Source organism: Candoia aspera, chromosome 3 (genome assembly GCF_035149785.1).
Source record: "Candoia aspera isolate rCanAsp1 chromosome 3, rCanAsp1.hap2, whole genome shotgun sequence".
NCBI lineage: Eukaryota > Metazoa > Chordata > Lepidosauria > Squamata > Boidae > Candoia > Candoia aspera.
Genome location: NC_086155.1, coordinates 118,568,339 through 118,592,683, shown reverse-complemented (window position 1 = coordinate 118,592,683; position 24,345 = coordinate 118,568,339). Strand labels below are relative to the sequence as shown.

The 24,345-nt window shown below is 40.2% G+C and overlaps 1 protein-coding gene across 1 annotated transcript in view; it reads left to right on the top strand.

The window, feature by feature from the left end:
• The first annotated feature begins 5,362 nt into the window (after positions 1-5,362).
• Positions 5,363-24,345, top strand: part of ADAMTS16 (ADAM metallopeptidase with thrombospondin type 1 motif 16) — an 85,788-nt gene continuing 66,805 nt past the window's right edge. The window contains exons 1-4 of the mRNA XM_063299929.1: positions 5,363-5,422; positions 5,701-5,788; positions 13,645-13,970; positions 23,723-23,996. Coding sequence (XP_063155999.1) covers positions 5,363-5,422; positions 5,701-5,788; positions 13,645-13,970; positions 23,723-23,996 — 748 coding nt within the window. The remainder of the gene's footprint in view (positions 5,423-5,700; positions 5,789-13,644; positions 13,971-23,722; positions 23,997-24,345) is intronic.

Below are 24,345 nucleotides of genomic sequence, written 5' to 3'. Positions count from 1 at the left end.
ATTTTAAAAAAATACAATTAGCTTATAAATTTGCTTAAAATATTTAAGGGGAACCAATATAGGTACAGTTCTCAAAATAATGGATCAGTTTTGAAGCCATATTTTCACCATATTTATTCTTCCTCACAAACTCATGGTATTTTCATCCATCACTTGATACCCCTTTTATTAAGGTAATACAGTTTGAAATAATAATTTCCACTAAACAGGTACTCCCTGAATCACTAGATAGCCTTATTAAACTTGCCAAACTCTCCAAATTAAGTATTAAAGGTCATCTTTGACACATTCCCTGTCTCATTTTGATTACAGAGGAGATAATCCCATTAATAACTACCCAGAAGAGGAATTGAAAGGGCAAACTTTTATCCAAGAAATAAATAGTAGAGAAAATCCATTTTCATTCAACTTGCACCACATCAGATGCTTTTTTCACACTGAATTATGCCAGACTAGCCATTTTATTTTTATCAGCACACAATGCTAATTATTATTAGAAGCTTGACATCCTATCATAAAACCAGATTGTGGATGGATGGATGACTGAATGTAATAGCTTATGCAGCCTTCATGACAAAGTGGCTGTTTAACTCTCAGCATCAACGTCTAACAAAGATATTGGACAATAACCTGCACAATTCATAGGGTTCTTTCTCACTTCCAAAATAACAATTTTTCAAATGATCTATTTTAAATCTCTAACAAAATAGGAGCCAAGATCATCTTGATTTTTTGTACCACTTTAAGTATCCCATCTAGATTGGGGGGAAAGGGGAACAGCAGGCTTTCTAGATTCCATTCTTTTAATTCAGTGAAATATTTCCTGTAAAGTTAAAGGTGCAAGCAAAATCCCTAAAATGGGCAACCAAGATTGCTGAAAGATGTATTCTATTTTTAGAAAAACATCCATCTGTTCAATAAGATCATATCTACTGTATATTTACAGAATATAATTTCTATAAAATTCCACAAATTGGGAATTAATTTCAAGAATTGCTTACTCCTGGTTTAGGTCTTCAGGTATTGAACAGAGCCAGAAAGCAAGTGATAATTCATGCAGAACTTTGAATAAGCACATGATACAATCACAATATGTGCAATGGTTACAAACGTAGCTGCCACATTTTGTAGCAATCAAATCTTCCAAATGCAAATTGCAATCGAAAAGTTGTGATGTAACCCAGGGAAGGATAATGTTTTCCTGGTTTTCATTTGGTTTCCAGCCTTAGAATTATATGACAGTTTGATTACATCAGTTTGCATTTTCTGTACAGGTAGTCCTCGCTTAACAACCATTCATTTAGCAGCAGTCAGAGTTACGATGGTGCTGAAAAACCTGACTTACAGTCCATCCACACACTTACAATCATCACAGTGTCCCCCCGGTCACGTGATCACAATTCCAATGCTTGGCAACCAGTTCACATTTATGACCATCACAGCATCCCATGGTCACGTGATCATCATTTTCAACCTTCCCAGCCATCTTCCAGCAAGCAAAATCAATGGGGAGCCACATGATTTGTTTAACGACTACATGGTTTATTGATGACTGTGGTGATTTGTTTAATGACTGCCGCAAAAAAATCGTAAAATCGGGTCAGATTCACTTAATCTGTCCCTCTTTTGGGGGAGATGGGTGGTAACAAAATTTGAATTTGAATAAATAATGACAGCTTCACTTACCAACCAAAATTCCAGTCCCAAATGTGATTGTTAAGCAAGGACTACCTGTACTGAAGCCAGGGAGAAAATAAATAGTTCTGTAGCTGTAAGTGTAAAAAAGGAGTTTGATGCTTTAGTATGATTTTGGGGAAGGCAGGCTACTGAAGAGCAATTCCGATGCTGAGTCAACTATATGCGTTTGTACAGTTCCCAGCTCCCTCTCCTGAGTGAGCTCTCACTCCGAGAAGCAGCCTAATTCCATGCAATTTGTCACAGCACTGAAAACTGTGTCATGCTCTTCAGGTTGCCAATTTTTTATTCTCATATTTTTGGTTTAGCCAGCTAGCAAACAGGGAGTTTCATAGTATGTAGTAGCAAGTTAGCATCAAGGTTTCTCTTATATCTAAACATTTTTTTTACTACTGTCTAGAGAATTAACAGGTGGCTGAATTAGGTTTGTTTTTAAATCTTCAAAAACTTCTTTAAAAAGAAAAGAAAACAGGAGGGAAGAAAGCCCCAAACAGGCAGTATTCATATGCCACTTACTGGAGCAAATGTTGCGGGCGAATGTTACGCTGATTCTTTAATGTACACTTGGAAATAAGCCCCACTTAGGACTCTGAAGTCAGATAGGACAGGTGGCAAAGCTAGATGCAATTCCATTACCTGCTGCAATTACAATAAATTCTCAAATCTGGGTCATAGTAAATCAGACTGACCCCACAAATCCATTGCAAAGCATTGGTGTATTCCTTTCCAAGTCTTTTAATGCACTTTATTGTACAGTCCCCCCCCCACACACCTTATCTCAATGCATTGCGTGCACTGTGTATGAGAAAGTTAATCTCCATGTCTGGAGACTTCAGACACAGAGAAGGTCCTGGGGAAAAAGAATGGCCACTTATAGAGAGACCTCTTCCATGGACAAACTGGGAGGAAGTCTTGTTGTCCATATTTCCTAGTGTCTGGTTCTAGGAAGAGGGATATATTCAGAGAGATTCTCTTCTGTTATTTTCAGGAGCACACTGTGTTTGCTACTTTAGTCCACAGGTCTACAACTTCTACTTGCAGAGCCACAGTTTGCATGCAGACAAGGATCTCCACATCAGCATAAATGTGTGCATGGGGGGGTATAAATTCATAAATTACAAAATTTGAATTCATTTTTATACACAGAGATGCCTATAACTGAAGGCCATTTTTAAACTGTATTGTTATATAGATGGATGGATGGATGGATGGATGGATGGATGGATGGATGGATGGAACCGGTGGTCAGAGAAAGTGGCAGCACTTAACAAATCTTTGCTGGTCTTGAAACACACATTCCCTCGCTGTAGCACAAACATGTGTTGCTAACCATTCTTTAAGGACATGTGTTCATGATGTTGTCTTTGTCTCATATCCAGCCAATAGATGACACTGCCTAATTCTATACATAGCTGGTCAAAAGTCAAAGTGGCATTTTCTATCTAGACACAAGCTTTGCTGTATGCTCACTTTCCAGTGCTTTGGTGGTGACCATGGTGATGATGCAGTCATGGACTGGGATCTGCCCAGCTTCTGTGGCTGCTTTCAGCCGCAGCACAGACACTCACCCTTTTCAGCCCCAGCCTGTGGGGTTTAATCTTTTGAAGGGCTGAATCGTGCCCTGTACAAAATTATCTCTTCACATTTGTTAAATGCTTCTGTCAAAAAGCTTGCTAGTTATAGGCTACACACGTGAACCTAGAATAACCCAAACTTTCCCACTTTTCAAAACCCTTTTGTAAATTGAATGCTGCTGCTGGTCACTCTTCCGGCAGCAGGGATGGCGGAAAGGACAAATTGCAATGATGGCGCTGGGGAGATGGCAGAAGAAGCAGGGAGTCTACCCTCCAGTGCCTAACAAGAGTCCCCCCATCAGCCATTTTTGAGAGAATGAGCAAGAATAAGCCAATGAGAAAGTGCACAGGAGAGCAATCAAGACTGACCAAGCAGGAAACAGAGATCGAGAGAGATATCAAGTAAGAGAGGTAATTTGCAGATAATCTACAGCAGTGTTTCTCAACCTCAGCAACTTTAAGATATGTGGACTTCAACTCCCAGAATTCCCCAGCCAGCAGGGATGAGTGATGGGCTTCCTGGCAAAACAGGAGAGACCCATGGGTCTAGCCTTCTGTCAAAACTCATATTTTACACCAGCACCTCCACATGTTAGGTAGAAAGATTGGTGGAACTTTTTCCTACTGTCAGGAAATCCAGCAATTGCTTTTCTTAACGTGGCCTACATTAATGTTGCAGCATTCTACTGCCTTGCTCCTGAGGGAGCAGTGGCATCTGGGAGGTAGGGGGTTAGATGGCAGCCATTGTTGTGATGCAAGTCATGCCCCTTTTGAACATGCATGCAGCATCAACACACACACACAGAAAGGCTGAGGCCTGCATCATGATGCCACTTCTGCCATCTTACTCATTTTCATACACACACATTACTGTGAGGCAGACTAGAGTTTAGCTGTCATGACAGAGCAAATTATACTGGCATATTTTAATGCTTCCTCAATGGGAGGAAAGCACATTACAATGTCTGCCAGGATGAGGTCCTACATAAATTTACCAGTAAGGAATTAAGCTCTATGATTATTATTAATTAATTAAACTTGTATGTTGCCCGACTCTCAATGACTGAGATTTTATCTTTTCCATGGATCAAGAAGAGATTAAAAAAAGTTTTGAGGTGATAGATTGAAGCACTCCTGAATACTTCTGCTCAATGAAAACATCAAGTGCAAGGACTTCCCTTCAAGTATAAAAGTAAGAATCACTTCACCCTGGCGTGCTTTCTCCTGTGTTAGTTTTACTATTTTTTACCAGGGGAATTTAAAAAAAAAATGTATTTCGTCCCCCCCAGCCACCCACCCCAACACACGTGCATCCAGCGACGGCAGAGTTCAGGTTTATGAATCTGTCACCTCTCTCTGCTTCGGGTGAAGACCAGCCCTTTCCAAGGGATAGAAGACATACAGTATGCACTCTGCACCTGTTCGAAAGCGCTTGCATTTATAAGGGCTGGCTGCTAGCGAGCCCTGGGGTCCCGAAACTCCTCTCTCGCCGGACTCTTCGCATACCTGCCTGCCTCTTTGGCTCGCTCGCCAGGACAAAGGCGAGCAAGACGGACGGCGACAGCAAAGCCCCGCCCACCTCCCACTCTCCATCCCAGCGGCGCGTTCTTCGCGGCAGCTGCAGGTGCGGGAGGGGCGGGGCCGAAGTGACTGTCATTCAGCCGGAGCCGGCTGGCTCCCCCCACCCGCGCCGCAAGCGGAGGTCCTTGCAGGAGCTCGCATGGGGCGGCGGGTGTGGGGAGCTACACCTGGCGCTCCACGGAGCCTCGATCCGCCTGCCCCTTCCACGCCCGCTGCTCTCGCCGCCGCCGCCGCCGCCGCCACCATCAGCCCCGCCACTTTTGGTCAGGCACCCTTTAGCAGCCACTGGGCGTTCTCCTCGCCGCGCAGCAGCCGCCGCCGCCGCCGCCAACGGGAGAGAGATCTGTTCATTCCTGTCATAAAGTCGCTTTAGGCTGCCTCTCTGCAGAACCCCCCGCAGATGCAGGTCTTTGCCACCCTGGAAGAGGGCTCCACTTCCCTTTCCAAATCAGGAGCCAGCCTCCCTCCGTCCGATTTATCCCACTGCTTGCAATTCATCACTTTTCGGGAGGATGCCTTCCAGCAGCATAGCGGGGCTGTGGCTTTGGCTTTTCTTTGAAATACAGCTGAAGGTACGTCCGCTCAGGGCAACCGTACTGGAGCCGTCGCCTCCCGCTTTTTCTCACCCCACCCGACCCGACTCCCTTACAACCGCATTAATGACGTCAAAGGGAATATCTCCGTCTCAGGGGTGTTCTCCTAAACGTTAAAAGTTTTTTGCTTGTTTGTAAAATTTAACTGCATTCACTGAGTCTTTGCAAGATATTGGAGAAGAAAAAAAGATTGTTGCTCTTTGCCTCTTCTTCTGTTTCAAATTTGCTTGCGTTTCTTACATCCTTTTATTTCGTAGGGATGTGTGGGTCAAACAGCAGTTGGGAGCCAGCATCTCCTCTTTTCCTCTTTGCATTCAGAGTTGCTGTACTTCACAGATAATAGTGGTAAGTCAACAGAACTCGCAATGTTTGTCGTTGCATCTAAATTTTATTAATTGTCTGACTGATCAAGTTATATGACAAGGGATAGCAGTCCTGTCTGTAAAGTGACTGATACCTGAAAATAATCTTTTGACTTCCTTTATAATCCTTTGCAAATGCACCAACTCTTCACTGGTAGTATTTCAAGAGTATAAATGCCTGTGCATGTTTACTTGGAAATGAATTCCATAGGTTTTAGTAGTGTGGTTATAGGAGTGCATTTTTAATGTGCTGTATTATGTTGTATGAACTTTCAGAGAAGTTAACTGAGATTTTGTCACACTAATACGATCCAATGAGCAGTCCAAAAGCTCCTGTTTCAGGGCTAGGGGAATTGTAAAACTGGGGTTGTTTACATCATTTAATCTTAAGCATGTTTGGAAATATATTTCACTGTAATCAGTGAGGGAAGAACACTTTCTTGGAATTTAGCCCCACCAACATAATGGGACTTGCTGTCAATTAAACTTGCATAATATTGGCTGTATAATTCTGTGGGGATTCAGATAAGAATAAGATAAACATTTAAAGGATAAACAATTAATCTGTTAAATCTAATTTATCCAGTTGTAAATCCCCATGGGAGTAAATGATACTGAATTCTGAGACTAATTCCAAATAATATGCTTATTAAGGGGCTATTTTAAAATCTTGCTGTTTTTTATACGTGCCAAGTTCTGGGTTTTATTAGTAAGACTGAATTATTGGATTTATCTGCTTTTATTTGGCATAATAATAATTGTGAAATGTGGGCTATATTTGATGTGTTTCCTTGCTCTGTGTCAAAGGATTGAACATGACTTTCTTAAATTAAACTGATATATTTGTTACTGGCTTTCTTCCAGTCCAGAGTTGCTGCCCTGCAACTTAAAACCTAACAATAATAACTTAATGGATGAGGAAATAACACCCACACACATTCAAGCTAATGAATAACTGTTGCTCTCAGTGAGGTCTTATCACATAGCAATAGGAACCTCATAAAGCCAATCAGTGACTTGCTCTATGTTTGCCCTGCAAATATTTCAGAATAAGTCCAAGTAACTATCCTGTGTGAGAACACATACACATGTGCCCTTTTCTCACAACCATGATAGGAGGAAGTGCAGCTTTTATTAAAATCATAAAACAACCAAGCAAATAAAACCCAGTTAAAAAAAAACTATCCCAGAAATGAAAGTAAATAACAAATATTCATGTTTTTGAATACTAAGTGAATAGTCTAGTGGATAAGCCTCCAGGCTAGAAACCGGGAGGCTGAGAGTTATAGTCCCACCTTAGGCAGGAAAGCCAGCTGGGTGACCTTGGGCCAGTCACTCGCTCTCAGCCCAGCTCACCTCACAGGGTGGTTGTTGTGGGGAAAATAGGAGTATTAGTATTAGGTATGTTCACTGTCTTGAGTTATTTATAAAAATAATAAAGGAGGGATAGAAAAAATCTTTAAAAAATTATTAATATTAACATTAATGAGTAGTAATGTTTTGGCTGCTAATCTGGTCACTTTAAGCACCAAGGAATATCACCCAAGGGAGGGAACACACTTGCAAAGGGGAGACGGGGTGCTTGGGCCCCCCTCTGCTGAATATGCAGAAGAACTGTGTCTTCCTTCCTTCTCTGGTATAGAAAGTGATGGGATACTCAACCCTCCTCCAGCAGCCCAAGGCATCTTTATAGCAGACAGAGGAGGGTGGAAACTTCATTTTCCCTTCTACTAAGAGCATTTATTTCTTAACAGTACATAATGTCTCCAATATTATTTATTTATTTTACTGTATTTTTATAATGACCTACGCAGTTAAAGTCCTGATGGTACACAATATGGGTAAGCATTAAAACTGGCAATGAAACAATGCTTCAAAAAAAAAAAAACTTCACCCATTCCATGAACTGCTTGCAGAAGGTTAATAAAGGAGGAGCCAGGCAGGTCTCTGGAGGTGAGGAGTTCAAGGGTGTGAGGGCAACCACAGAGAGGGATTGCTTTGAGGCCCACATGTCTTAGTATTCATGCAGGGATGGAACCCTCAGCAGCCCCTCCCTGCCTCACCCAGAGCTAACAATGGAATTGTTCTGAATTGGGGTGTCTCTAGATCAGTGTTTCTCAAGCTTGGCCACTTTAAGACAGGTGGACTTCAACTCCCAGAATTCCCCAGCTAGCCTTGCCAAGGTTGAGAAACTGCTCTAGATCAACAGCCACCACATCTTGTCGGATTCGGTCTGAGCTTGTTTCTACCGATCCAGATCCTCACCACTTCCAGACAGGGTTAGGACTGTCATCGTATCTACAGCCTGGCCTACAGCCATATCTACAGCCTGTGCACCTCAGCAAACCGATAATACCTCAACTGGAGCTGGTGGAAGATCTTCCCTAAGAGCTCCATTTTAAAAAGTAGTACAGAGAATGTCAAGCCTGTAGTACCCCATTAGAACACTCACTGGCTCAACTGCTTTTCTCCTCAAATGGAACCACTCACTAAGATACAGAACCACCACAACGTAGCATCTCCAACCCCAGTAGGCAATCCAGTAAGATAGCATGGTCAATGGTAACAAAAGCCACTGAGAGATCTAACAGGACAAAATGGGTCATACTCACATCATCAAGATCCTGGCAAACATCCACAAGAGTAACCAGTGCTGTTTCTGTCCTGGACTGAAACCTGCCAAAGACCCAAATAATCATTTTCATCTAGGGTCCTCCAATGCTAGGCCCCACCATAACCTTTTCAGCAACCTTCATCAAAGGGGGTGTTGAAGACAGGAGATGTATGGAGATATGACTTTTTTGAGAGAACACTACCACGTTTTTCAAGGCTGATGACATCACATCCTTCCTCCAAAAATCATAAATCACCCCTTGAATTCAGACATGCATGCCTTCCAGATGCCTGAAGAGCCAGGAAGATGTGGTTCGAAAGACATGTTGTGCTATTCATGCTGCAGATGGTCCTATCCACTTCTCAGTCTCCACAAGGTCAAACAAGTCTCATGTGACAGTGCAAGTCATTGCCCCATGTATCATATTAGATTCTGTCCATGAGCCATCTAACTAAGAATGAATATGAGTGATTCTGTCTTCAGCCAAGCTTGTCTTCATTTCATTCATTCATTCATTCATTCATTCTGTGCCTACCAGACAGTGCTGACTCTTGGCAACTGCCTTATCCACTACTCCAAACTGTCTTATTCCCTGGCTATAATTTAGGCACTCTTGTCCTTCTGTTTTGGGAACCACCAAACATCTGATCCTTCCTCATTAAGCTACCCACAGTGCCTACTGGTGCTATGGTAATTATAAATTCCCCTATTTGGGAAGAGGTGGGCAGACAGTACATGAAAATACCTTGAGGGCATCAGCTTTAAAAAATCTAGGACAGAGGGGAAGACCAGAACCATGAATCATTATGCCATCAGAATGTTATGTCAACATAGCAAGAATTGAGGGTCCCTAGTGTGAAAAGGCTCCAAGAGGAAATGTCTCTTTTGCTTGGCTACCAATCTGCTCCACTTTTATGTTATATATAAAGCAGTGTTTCTCAACTTCAACAACTTTAAGAGGTGTGGACTCCCAGAATTCCCCAGCCAGCATGGGTTGGGAGTTGAAATCCATACATCTTAAACATGCTGAGGTTGAGAAACACTGATACACAGCAAGTGAAAACCTTTTCCATTTCTTCAAAGAAACGATGACAGGATAATGTCTTCTGCACCTTTACTCTTCCTGTGTGCTTGGCATGAAAAACAAGTGGGCTGGCAAAAGAGGCAAGAATACTTGTTTTCTTTTCTGAAAAAACAATTTGCTTGTCTGCTGCTGTTTTATAAAAGTGTCTAGAAAACAAGGATGAGGTCCCTGTTAAGAGTAAAATGCAGGACAGTGAAAAAAGTTTGCAGTTCAGTAATATTTAGGTGATAATTTACTAGGGTGTATTAAAAGAATATACTGTATGTACACATGGAGTAGAAATGAACACTAGAGGGTGCTAAATGTGAACATTGCTATTCTAAATCATTCAGTTGCCTTTGATTTGCATTAGAATATTTCTCATTAATTTTATCAGGAGCTTTATATGATATACTCTAAAACAGCCTTTCCCAATAAGGCACCATTTAGATGTATCTATGACCCAAGTTCAATCCCAGCGGAAGCTGGATTCTCGGGTAGCTGGCTCAGGTCGACTCAGCCTTCTGTCCTTCCGCGGTGGGTAAAATTGCTGGGGAAGGTGACGACTGGGGAAGACAATGGCAAACCACCCCGCTATAGTCTGCCAAGAAAACATTGTGAAAGCGGCGTCCCCCCAAAGGGTCAGTCACGACTCGGTGCTTGCACAGGGGACCTTTCACCTTTCACAACTTCTAGAATCCCCAGTCAGTACAGCTGTTGTATGAGAACATATCCGACTCATGTAAGAATCTGGAAAAAAATCACGTTAAAGATGTGCTGCTTTAAATGATTTGCATAGCAGAGAGGTGCTTCTCTCACATGAGGTTCAAAGCGCTTCCTCTGAATCATTTTTTAAGCAAGCATAGCCCTATTTTGAGGCAGCAAATAACACCAGTGGGATAATTAATTTTGTGGCAAAATACTTTTTCCTACAGCATTTTTGTAATGGAATGTGAAGGTGACCTTGGAAGATGGGGGTAAGAGATGCTGCCTTGGGACCAATTTGATAATAGAGGGAGAAGTCCACAACTGAGTAATGGGCAGAGAAAGAAACTTAGAAAGGACCCACCCTTTACTGGTTAGGTGGTAAATAGGGAGGGTGGGAGGTTTGTACTTTCAGACTGGCAAGATTCTGTTAATGTAGCCTAACAATAAACTAGAGGTAGCTCATCTGGTCGTGTTTCCTGTCTGGTTTACCTGGGAGGGCTGACAATTTTCTTTTGCATCTGGGCTGCAAAAATCTGGGCATACACTACGTGGCACCCCAGAATTATTTTTTTCTGTGTGTCTTTGCTGCCATCTAGTAGATATCCAATTTTTTGCAGTTCAGAGGAGCTGTCCCAAATGTCCTAACCCAAATTCTAGTGTTGTAAAAGAAAAGTTGGGCTAAGGAGAATGGATGTGTTCTTGATCCCTATCTGCAGTGATACCTAGTTGTCTTCTCCTGCCTCAGTACATCAAAAAACATTTGTTTGGGCAAATTCTTTCATGTACTGGTTCTTATGCGCACATCTCCTTGAGTCAATTAATAAGAGCCAAATACACCCTCCTGAACTGTTTTGAAAGAGGATAGAATAATGATTGAATAAACAACAGTGTACATGTGTGTTGAGAAGTAAGTCCTGTGGAATTCATTGAGGCTTCCTCTAACATAAAGCTCTCTAAGATGGCAGCCTAAACATACTTACTGTAGAAACGTGCATAGTTTTTCTTCTGTTATCTATGTTATTCTTCTATTATCTATGTTATTCTTCTATTATCTATGTTAGCGAGATCTTTGCCTCTTTTGTCTGACTTTTTTTTTTGGTTACAGCATTGTACTGATTGGTCGGATTTTATTTCAGTTCATGGAAGCCTAAATTACTTCAGATACTAAAATAGCCTATCAGAAGTAGTATTGTCTATTTGGTAGAATATCATTTTATCAGAGGTGGAGAAGTGAATGAAGTGAATTTAATCTTTGGGTCAAGAGGCATTTGACTAGTCAATAAATTGCTTTCAATTACTAAGTCATAATTTAACCGGGCAGGAGTTTGAATGAAATGATCTCTAATATCTCTTCCACTCTTCCACCATCATTCTGAGATTCAGGGATTTTTGTCGAACTATAGCAAGATATTTTTTTTTCCATGTTCTTTCACACAATATGTTGTATATAGTAACATAAGGTAGAAACTGTTCTAGTCCTTTATGCAGGAAAAAAAAAGTCATTTCATAAGTCCATTAGTAAATACATGGGCTATGTTGTATATAGCAAAGCTTTGAATGGTTTCTTTGCTTCAAAGAGTTGACTGACTCACCACTGCCCCATGAAATCTTCAGCTGAATCTGTGAATCTATCCCAGGTGATTGACTCAACTATTTCACTGCCATCAACAGCGATTACACCCAATTTCTCAGACTTAAGGAAAAGTCACACAAGCAACATATAATCTGTTATTCCCAAAAGAGACTATGGTAATACCAACAAGCCTGCAGCCCAGAAAAACAAGTAGTCAGTTGGTGATGAATTCTTCAACATTTAGAAACTTTTAAAATGATTTTTGAGCATTGTTACATTTAAATTGGGTATGTTCTGCACCAATTCAATACAACTTTTCTATAGACTTTTATGACAGTTGGGAGGGGGTGCTGTCTTACACTTTTCTCATGCTGGTGATCTCTGTCTTTAAAAGAAATGCAGGGGGAATATTTCATATATATATACAGTGTGTGTATACACACACATACAATACTACTTCTGACAGTATATATATATATATATATATACATATAGTATGTGTATACATAGACACACTATATGTATATATATATATACTGTATGTGTGTGCGTGTGTGTGTGTATATATATATATATATATACTGTGTGTGTAGATATTTATATAATATATAAATATATAGTGTGTGTATATATATGTGTGTGTGTGTATACACACACACTATATACACACACACATATACACTGTATATGTATATGTATATATATTGCAGTGAACCCCTTAAATCACTCCAGCTAAAACTTGGCAAAGTGTATATTCTCTAAAGAGTGTACCATCCAAAATTTTCATCCAACTCTGCCAAAACTGGCTCAAGTTTAGATGATTGCCTATTCTCTCCATTATAAGCTCTGGTTGCATCTTTTAGTGAATCTCAAAAAAATTTAAATTAAATATTTTTGGCTTCGAATCTTGAATCACCAATTTGCATAGAATCTTGCCACCTCCAGATCTTGATTTCAGACTGGATTTTAGCAGATTAGCGCAGATTAGAAAAAGGAATACAATTCTAGGAGTCCTGAATTAGAATTATCTCCGTGTAAAACGGAATCAATAAGTAGTGAACCTGAAGTTACCCTTATGTACCCTCAGTGAAAAATTGTTGTCAGTATACTCTACCATACACTGTTCTTTTGAAACCTAAGATTAGTATATGAATTATTTTAGTATCTCTTGGTTTGGGGAGGGTGTTTTTTGATTTAAGTAATATAAAGCAAGATCCTATTGCCTTTAAATATTCACAGTAAAATATCTACAGAATGTAACATTATTTAAACCTACTTGTTATGCTTTCATTTTTTTTTATCCTATATTCTGCAATGTGTCCTAACAGCCAGGAACCACGCTGAGACAAGGAATAGGTCTCTAGTGTTTTATTACTGCTACATTAGATAGAAAATCCTAACAAACTGAAGAAGCGTGGGAAAAACCCAGACAGATAAACCCAAAAGTCAAGGCGGGTCTGTTCTGTGTCTCTTTGAATGGCTGCTCAACTCCTCACTACTACGCATGTGTTTTCCCCCCTGGATAGGGGCCCCCGCCTGCTCACCATCAGTGTTCATGACAAAGGTATGGTACATTGCAAATGAAAATTTTCTTGAAAACCTGCATCGCTGACTGCAGCTGAATGATAGAGTTGCCTGAAGTTCTCAGTTCAGGTTGGCATCACAGCCTTAAACAAGTCACTCTTCCATCTTTAGCCCTCACCTCTCACTACCTCTGTCTTTTCATTGATATATCGATGATAGTTAACTGGAATCTTAATTTAGCTAACATTGTTTAAGTAGCTAAGTTGCAAATTGAAATATATTTGTGGATGCTTGGAACTGTGCCTGCATTCCGTGCCTGCCATTTACATTCTGATTCTTTGTCTTGACTGATTACAGAATATGATATTGTGACAGCATATGAAGTAGACCAAAATGGGGATTATGTCAGCCATGCAATTGCACACCATGAAAGAAGGAAGCGATCAGCTTCAGGGGGAACAACTGACTCATTACATCTCCATCTCCAAGGATTTGGCCATGACTTCCAACTTGATCTTAAGACTTCCAACTTTCTTGTGGCACCTGGATTTACAATACAAACACTGGGCAAGGGGAGAACCAAGTCAATACAGACATTCCCATCTGAAGACTTTTGTTTTTATCAAGGCATTTTGCGATTGCACAAAAACTCATCTGTAGCACTTTCAACATGCGGAGGCTTGGTAAGTAAAGATGTGGCAAATGCTGCAATTTAAGGTATGTATATTGTGGAAATTCAAATTGGATAGAAAAAAATCCTGTTTAGGTAAAATACTTGTGAGAATTTCAGTAGCAAGTCACACAAGTAACCATTTATTTGTGATAAATTAAGAACTCTGCTGTCTAATATGGGTGTGCATCTGCTTGGACAAAGCCTGGATTCAGATCATGACATGGAATGGGGTAATTTTGAATAGACCTTCATTTACCAGGAATGGTAATGAAAACTCCATGAAGCTCTCCTCTTCAGAGTTCTCAGGCTTCAGCTGGAAGCAAGACTGGAACCACTTAGATAAGCTCACCCCGCCCCAAAAAATAAAAAATTCAAGAATTGATCAATTGAATATCAATTGAAGATTAACTCTATTTATAAAGTCATGTTTCAAACCTTCTTATAGGTAGTTGCCCATTCTAACTAGTGGACTACTTGGTCCCCTCTTTTGAGCAGGCCAGCTTATTTCCATTTGACCTGTGTTTTGACAATAATCAGATTTGTTCATATCTTGCTTTTACTGACATTGTGAGAAGTAACTCACAAGAGCTCTGTCATGCTGTAAGAATGGCCCTGTGGTAACCATGCCAAAACATTGGGGGCAGGGGGCCTTTAGTTAGGTATAATACCATACTAGGAAGTAGAAGAAGGGAGAGTATTGAAGTTGGTGCTCAGTGGTGACTTGGATCAGAGTATTCCTTGTGATCAGGCCACCATCAGTTGCCTCAATCACAACATCTTATGTGGGAATGAGAACAGAGATCATGGAGGCTGAAAGAAGTCCTCAGTTTTACCAGTTATTCCATCTTACTGTAACCCAGTCTCCCATCCTGAGCCATTGTGTGTTGCTGATCTTATTCCTCCAATTAATGTGTGCATGTGACATACTTGTATTGAGCTATGCCTATGTATACATATGTACTTGCCAGAACCTGTGCTCCCCAAACCATAGGGGCAGTTTGAAGATTAAATTACTATGAATTGTATTAATGACTATCAGTTAAGATTCAATTGTATTCAATTCTCGGAGACTGCCTGGACAAGTCCCTGCAGTTTTTGGCAAGGTTTTTCAGAAGTGCTCTGCCATTACCTCCTTCCTAGGGCTGATAGTAAGTGAATGGCCCAAGGTCAGCCAGCTGGCTTTGTGCCCAAGGTGGGACTAGAACTCACAGTCTCCCAGTTTCTAGCCTGATGCCTTAACCACTACACCAAACTGGCTCTCATGTATGCTTACTCTGTGGTAAGTATATTGACTTCAGTGGCCCCTATTCCCATTTAAGTATGCAGAGGGTGCTGCTATGCTGGCAATGGATCTGTTTAAGCTGGTGAAAAAAGGGGAAGAAATCGGGGTGGGGGGGGTCCCTAATGTTTGCCCCCCTCAAAAAGGTGGGGTCAATAGAGGCATTGTGGTGGGCTTTTCCAATGCTAGACTATGAGGAAACAACGCTTAATTTTTCTAGCTCCCACTCTGTATCAAGTACTGAGTTATAGATTGGAATATCTCTAGCATGAGCTGGGCCAGAACTGGCCCACAGTATAGATTTGTTAGTCATTGCATACACTTAGATGAAGTCCTATAATGACTAGTATGCTAAGAGGTTCCTATAAGCCATGAATGCAAAAGCTCTTCTTTTGCTTTTTTCCTCATAGCATCTGATATTCTATATACTGATATTCTGATTGGAGATCATGGCTACATTCTTGATCTCAGTAGACTGATCCTTAATGGAGCTAATTCCTGAAGCCTCAAAAGCATAAAAAGGGGTGGGTTTTTGAACATGCAGTCATGACCACCATCCTGTCTTTTTTGAGCTCCCATGCAGATGATGAATCAAATCGAATTATCCATTCAGTCGTATCCGACCCTTGGCGATTCCATAAGCCAGCTCTCTCCATGATTTCCGATCTTGTATGGCTTCTTTCAGTTGCTTTATATTTTGGTTAAGGAAAGACTTGGCAACCTACCTTGTAAAAAATTTTGCCAAGAAAATTCCATGAAAAGGCTCTCAGATGCAGATGATAACTAGAGCATCAAACATATATGATGAAATATCATAGACTAAGTAAATAATGCATCTTACTGGGGACTCAGCTCATATATTTCACCAGCAAGTCATGAGAAATGAAGTGGATGATTTAATGTTTTGTATATTGTGTTTATATTTTATTCGACACTTTGATATACAGTATGGTGATTGAAGATGCTGGCTAAAGCATTTGTGTACATACATTTTTACACTGTGTATACCAGGATTGCACTACTTATGTGTAACCAATGAATTGAATGCAGACATCCAGCCTTGTAATATGGCCTGCCAGGTGCTTCAATCACTTTTTTTTTTTAAAAAAAGTACAAGTTGCCAGCAAATACAAGAAGCTTATTGGGGCATTGGTGTGCTTCTGTTAATGCGTTTTTCAACCTATTTGAAATGTAATTGAAATGCTTTACTTTCATAAATGTAATATTCACATTCTTCTGTGGAGATGGGAAAATTTCAGAAAAAATATGTGGGTTGGGAAAATGTGCATGTTCCTTAATAATTTATATTATAATAAGTTATGAGTTAATTTTAAAACCAGAAATTTTGTGCCCTTTCAGTCTCCTTGCACTGCATGAGTTTCTTGGAATTCTGGTGGAAAATATAGTATCAACTGACCCCATGGCAGTCTAGGAAGCAAGTTGGTGCTCTGAAATTTACCTCTCTTTTTTTTTAATTAAAAAAGTTCCTTTTTAAACATTAAACATTTTCTTCTTTGTTAAGTCATCTTACTTTTGGAATGCTGAAGGAATGGCATCATAAAATGGCAGTGTAAGAAGCATAGATGAGAAGAGATTCTGACAATACCCACATTATGTAAAAAACTAACCCTCCCAAGCTTTAAATGAAAATTTGGGAATGATTTCTTTTGATATTTCCCTTATGCAAATGGACAAAACTGGGTAGAGCCAAGATTACTGGAAGAGTGTTAGTCTCTATCCAATCATATATATTCCATTTGGTAAGTTAAATTTCTGTGGACCTATTCATCAGATAGGCAAACTAGAAAGCTATTATTGGCTGTACAACAGTGTAAATATTCATGCTGTTATAAACACACATTCATTGTTTCTTCATATGGGAAGTGTATTAATGAACTTCAGTAAGTATCTGTATATTAATATTGAAAACTTGTGAAGCTGGCTTTAATTCTCTATAGAGAGATGACTTCACTTAATTACAAATATATTTTGTCATGGGATAACATGATGTTTATCTATTAGAATGCCAGGATTATGTTATTTGTTTGACCAAAATCCCTTACTCCCACCCATACTAGGTTCCACCCAGGAAAGAAAGTTTGCTTTACATTCAGAAGGGTTTAAGTTTCATCTGATTACTTATTGAAACATTGGGTTTAATCAGAAGTAACTTTCAAGGTGATTTGGGGCTTTTTCCACTTTCGTACTATAAAAGTACTGATGACACAAAGACGCAAATCAGTTAATTAACCAACATCCCTGCATACTCTTGGAGAAGATTTGTTTGACAAGTGTTTCGAATTCTCTGGTGACTATAAAACAGCAAAAGAATTTCTTGCTTAGAGGGTTTATATTCTCAGATTATATTCTCAGTTTGACTACTTATGACATCTCAAATTGTATTAATTAGAAAACTGACTTATACTTAGTTGCACATCCTTTCACAACTCAGTAAATGAGTTTCTCCATTATGGGTAGGAGAAAAATCTATGTAAGAAACATCCACATAAGGAAGGTAGTAATTAGTATTTTAGTTAAGTATTTTGCAGTGTATCAAAAATATAGATAGAAAAGTACATCAATTAAAGTGAAAAAACAACTAAACAATGACTGTAACATCATGTCATTATCAGGACCAACTGAAAAATATCATACAGCAGAAAAAGCTTCTGAGTTCCATAGAACTCTTCTTCCTTAAGATGAGCAATGAACAAAAACAGGAGGAAGAAGAGAAAAGGGCATGAAGGACCTGCTTTCAAGACTAACCATTTGTGTTTTACAAAAAAAGACTGATTGTAGCAAAGAAGCAATGAATCTGCCTCAAAATTATTTGGATCTTCTCTAGCACTATCAGAATATAAATTCCTTGGTAAATGTGGCACCTTTTTGTACTAAAAAAACAAACTATATCTATGATTCACATGAACCAATCCTGTGTCCAGGGAATCTTGTTCCTGGGTTAATTTACTACAGATTTATAGACATACATACATACAGTCCCATCTTGTCATTATTACTTTTGATGCTATTAAAAGTGAATTCCTCAAATTTTGGGCATGTATTTATGTATATGGCATATAAGCTGAGGATGACTATTTCAGCATAGGAATATCCCAGATAGCTCATATCTTATTGCCAGAACTAGTCCAGTACTCCTTGAAAGCCAAATGGTCTTTGGTTCAATCTGAAAGAAATTTTGTCCTAACTGGAATCTGGATTTTGGGTTCAATCTTCTTTTTCTCCCTAATCATATGTTTCCCTGGATATAGAACTTTCACTTGATTTTCCCACACCATCATCAGGTATATACTAATAATGCAGCATATTGAGATCCATGATAGTGTGTTTTGTAAGTTGATATGGCAACACAATAACAAGTAGGCATCTTTCCTGACAGAGCTTGGAAACTCCAAAAACTGCTACAGGTTTGACCCAGAAGACAAAAGAACACTTGACCTTCTTATTATGGAATATAAATTCATAGTGGTCAGTGGTACAAAAGACCTATTAGCTCATTCAGTCTCTTTATTTGCCAGATTTTCCTTTGTTAGGTTCCTAATGCTGTGACCAATGCCATCTTGGAAACTCCAAATGGCTAGGTTTCTACACTTTTTCCAGTGTTTAGTATTAAATAGCCCTGTGCAGTGCTTCTGATTTGATTCCTAAACAATCCTTTGCAATGTACAGGGGCAGAACCATAGCATTTGTCCGCTGTGCTTTAAAGCAGCTGCATTTTTTTTTCTGGACCATGTGGCAGTGCATGGCTGCTTTTAAGAGTTACAGACAGGTGGTACATTTGGGCCTCCACTCATTCTGAAGGGCTTCTTGGCAGTCAAATCTGAGTGGCTGCATAGCCCTAACATTAGATAGGTGGGTGCCTACATAATATTAGGAAGCATTCCTGCCATTACAGTTTTTGGAAAAATTAAGTAACATTTTGGAGTAAATGTTACCTCTTCCTGTGATTTAAGAGGAGCACAGATATGTCACTAAAACCAGGGCTGCAACTGGGGGGGGGCAAGTGGGGTATGTGCTCCAGGTGCCGCGCTGGGGGCGCACCAAAATGAGTGCTCAGGGGGTGCCAAAATGGGTGCGGAATCCATGTTTGCCCCAGGTGACACAGACCTGACTAAAACTATGTTGCTCTCCTGGGCTTGTTAATGTAAGTATGAACTGAACCCATGCCTGAATGCTATGATTAGTGTTCCTTCTTCCCCACTAGCAACAGGCACTGATATGGAGTGAAGATAGAGAAAACTCATAATTATGGAGAGAATTTTATAGTCCTTGTCAATATGTAACAATTGGTTAGTTCTATACAATGAGGCTTTTGTCCTGAAACTGTTCTGATTTCAGGTTGAAACCCAGGAAATACTGCTCTGGTTGTTCTCAGATTTTGTGATATTTTCACAAATCAGGACACAATGAGAACAGACATGATTATACTTAGGCACCATTAATCAATCAGCTCTTGCTGTACCATACCTACACTTTGGTCCTAAACATATGCTCTTTCCCACTCTTCTAACAAATTCATAAAAATATATTTATGGCCTTTCCCTGTACTTGCTATAGGGATGTTTTCTCCTTCCCCTCTACAATTTCTGAAGCTGCATTTCAGTTCCTTTGCAATCTAGTGTGCCACACTGCAGCAGGAGTATAGGTGCTGGGAGATAGTCTTGGGCCTCCACCAGGGCACTCCCGCTGCTTAGCTGGGGATGGAGGTAGGGTTACCTTCCATCACCGTCAGAGAACATCTTGCATTTCTGATACACTATAAGAAACTAGAAAGCCTTCAAGAATTCCACCTTGCCAAACTTTTCTTCCACAGCTGGAAATTAATGGACCAGACTTTTGTCACCTATCCTATAAATATATCCCCCCCCCCCCATAGAGGAACTTAGCCCTTGGAACAGAACATATCAGAGATAAGCTTTTTGAAAGTGATACCAGTAAAGATTCCAACAACCTTTATACATGGACTTCACCAGATGGACAACACCGAAATCAGATTGATTACATCCTTTGCAGCCAAAGGTGGCGGACATCTGTACAGTCGGTAAAAACAAGGCCTGGAGCTGACTGTAGTTCAGATCACGAACTTCTTCTTGCACAATTTAGGATCAGACTAAAGAGATTAGGGAAGACCCACAGATCAGCTAGATATGAGCTCACTAATATTCCTAAGGAATATGCAGTGGAGGTGAAGAATAGATTTAAGGGACTGGACTTAGTAGATAGGGTCCCGGAAGAACTCTGGACAGAAGTTGGCAGCATTGTTCATGAGGCGGCAACAAAATACATCCCAAAGAAAGAGAAAACCAAGAAGGCAAAATGGCTGTCTGCTGAGACACCAGAAGTAGCCCAAGAAAGAAGGAAAGCAAAAGGCAACAGTGATAGGGGGAGATATGCCCAATTAAATGCAAAATCCCAGAGGTTAGCCAGAAGAGATAAGGAATTATTTTTAAACAAGCAATGCGTGGAAGTGGAAGAAGACAATAGAATAGGAAGGACAAGAGACCTCTTCCAGAAAATTAGAAACATTGGAGGTAAATTCCAGGCCAAAATGGGTATGATCAAAAACAAAGATGGCAAGGACCTAACAGAAGAAGAAGAGATCAAGAAAAGGTGGCAAGAATATACCTGTATAGGAAGGATAACAATATCGGGGATAGCTTTGACGGTGTGGTCAGTGAGCTAGAACCAGACATCCTGAAGAGTGAGGTTGAGTGGGCCTTAAGAAGCATTGCTAATAACAAGGCAGCAGGAGACGACGGCATCCCAGCTGAACTGTTCAAAATCTTGCAAGATGATGCTGTCAAGGTAATGCATGCTATATGCCAGCAAATTTGGAAAACACAAGAATGGCCATCGGATTGGAAAAAATCAACTTATATCCCCATACCAAAAAAGGGAAACACTAAAGAATGTTCAAACTATCGAACAGTGGCACTCATTTCACACGCCAGTAAGGTAATGCTCAAGATCCTGCAAGGTAGACTTCAGCAGTTCATGGAGCGAGAATTGCCAGATGTACAAGCTGGGTTTAGAAAAGGCAGAGGAACTAGAGACCAAATTGCCAATATCCGCTGGATAATGGAAAAAGCCAGGGAGTTTCAGAAAAACATCTATTTCTGTTTTATTGACTATTCTAAAGCCTTTGACTGTGTGGACCATAACAAATTGTGGCAAGTTCTTAGTGGTATGGGGATACCAAGTCATCTTGTATGCCTCCTGAAGAATCTGTATAACGACCAAGTAGCAACAGTAAGAACAGACCACGGAACAACGGACTGGTTTAAGATTGGGAAAGGAGTACGGCAGGGCTGTATACTCTCACCCTACCTATTCAACTTGTATGCAGAACACATCATGTGACAAGCTGGCCTTGAGGAATCCAAGGCTGGAGTTAAAATTTCTGGAAGAAACATTAACAATCTCAGATATGCAGATGATACCACTTTGATGGCTGAAAGCGAAGAGGAACTGAGGAGCCTTATGATGAAGGTGAAAGAAGGAAGTGCAAAAGCTGGTTTGCAGCTAACCCTCAAAAAAACCAAGATTATGGCAACCAGCTTGATTGATAACTGGCAAATAGAGGGAGAAAATGTAGAAGCAGTGAAAGACTTTGTATTCCTAGGTGCAAAGATTACTGCAGATGCTGACTGCAGTCAGGAAATCAGAAGACGCTTAATCCTTGGAAGAAGAGCAATGACAAATCTCGATAAAATAGTTAAGAGCAGAGACATCACACTGACAACAAAGGCCCGCATAGTGAAAGCAATGGTGTTCCCTGTAGTAACATATGGCTGCGAGAGCTGGACCATAAGGAAGGCTGAGCGAAGGAAGATCGATGCTTTTGAACTGTGGTGTTGGAGGAAAATTCTGAGAGTGCCTTGGGCTGCAAGAAGATCAAACCAGTCCATCCTCCAGGAAATCAAGCCAGACTGCTCACTTGAGGGAATGATATTAAAGGCAAAACTGAAATACTTTGGCCACATAATGAGAAGACAGGACACCCTGGAGAAGATGCTGATGCTAGGGAGAGTGGAAGGCAAAAGGAAGAGGGGCCGACCAAGGGCAAGATGGATGGATGATATTCTAGAGGTGACGGACTCGTCCCTGGGGGAGCTGGGGGTGTTGACGACCGACAGGAAGTTCTGGCGTGGGCTGGTCCATGAAGTCACGAAGAGTCGGAAGCGACTAAACGAATAAACAACAACAACCAGTAAAGATGCTACTACAATAAAACTTCACCTTGGTTTTATCACTTTAAAAAACATGGAAGTTTCTCCCAGTATCTGACCAAGTCTTCAGCATGCCTTGAAGGGAGATTTTGTAAGTGCCCTGATGAATAGTGTCTGTGTCCCTGTGGTGCCAGTCAAGTGGAAGACACAATTCACCACCTCTTCTGCCCCGTTTACATTAAGATTAGGTCCAAATTATTCACGGTAGGTGAATACAGAACCTCAAACAGTTGAATAATCTTCTTGCAGATCTATTTCCAACTTATTGTAGTATGGTTGCTACTTTTGCCTGTCATCATTTAAACTCAGAAATATTTTTTAAGTTTGTAATCTTAGCCCTGGCTTTATCTTGTTTTGACCTCTTTGTGTGTAACACTCTTTTATTCATTCCATTCCATTCCATTCCATTCTTATGTTGCTTTATTGTGTTTTATGCTATTTTGCATCATTATGACCTATAGTTATAACAATAAAACAAATCAGTCTGAGCACAGACTACACCCTGGTCTTGTCCTTATTGCAGTTACAACCATAGTGAAATTCTATCTTTTCTCTGCAGACTTCTAACATTTTCTCTTAAGTTACCCCTTGGCTTGTTTCATGCTTGCCTCTTATAGCCTGAATAAGGTACATTATTGCAGGTAAGGGATGAGAGGCTATGCATATTTGTCTCACTCCCATTGCCATCCCTGCCCTCTTTGTCTCTGATCTTCACTTATTCAAAGAGATGGCCTGAAGAATGCTTACATTTGTTTGGTACAAGTTGGGCTTCCTCTCCCATGGATTATTCAAGAATTATTCAAGTGAATGCAGATAGAGTTCTCTCCAGATCCGTTTCCTCAAAGTGGGAAGATCAGTGGCTGAGCTGAAATTTGGGGCTACAAATGATGCCCCAGATATTGCACATGCACTGGTATACTTTGTTCAATTATAACACCTGTACAGAGCTACTGAAACCTGAGCTGGTGTTAATTGTGGTTAGCAATGGAATAAAGATACTAGGTCATTGTTACAAGTGACAAGATAATGGGAAAAATTAGCTTAGAGAGGAGGCAAAATTCATTCCTGGGCTAATTTCTGCTTTGAAAAACTTGGCTTGCCTAGAGCCAACCTTAAGTTTAGGCATGTTGTAAAAGGGGCAACTGAAAGCTGAGCATGGGAAGAGAACTGAAAGAAACTTTTTCATGGAAGATTGGAAGCACTGGCCTTGTTCTTAACTGTCTTTTCTTTTTCTAGTCAGGCTTGATCAGGACGCAGGAAGCTGATTACTTTTTAAAACCACTACCTCCAAATATTGCACTTAAACATAACATTTCTGCTCCTGGTGGTCACCATTCTCATGTACTGTATAAGAGATCGACTGAACCTAAACTGGTAATTAATAATAATGAGGTAATTGGGACTGATGAGAGTCAGCAAGAGGCTCACAATCATGCTTTCCAAGATAACCAACAATCTCGCAATTCTGAGTGGCGCCAAAAACAGCACTTTTGTGGAAGGCGTAAAAAATGTATGTAAAAATGTCTCTTCCTCTGTTTATGATTTGATCTATGTATCTTAAGATTGCCAATCTGACATTCAGTTCTGCTTTTTCCAGTAAACAAATGTCTTCGCAGATAAGATGTGATCTAGAAATGAAGTTAAACCGAACATTTGCTACTGCTTTGCACAATGTGATGTGGGAGGTGTTTGCTCTAATGTAATTCCATATCAACTGTACGAGCCAATTCATGTGTTTGTAGTGTAAACTTGTTGTCATGTTTGGACTTCACTGGTCAAAAGCCTCTTTTCCTAAAGCTGGTACTCCTTAACTGTGAACAATCAGTGATGTGTTGCATCTAATGCTTTCTCCTATATTT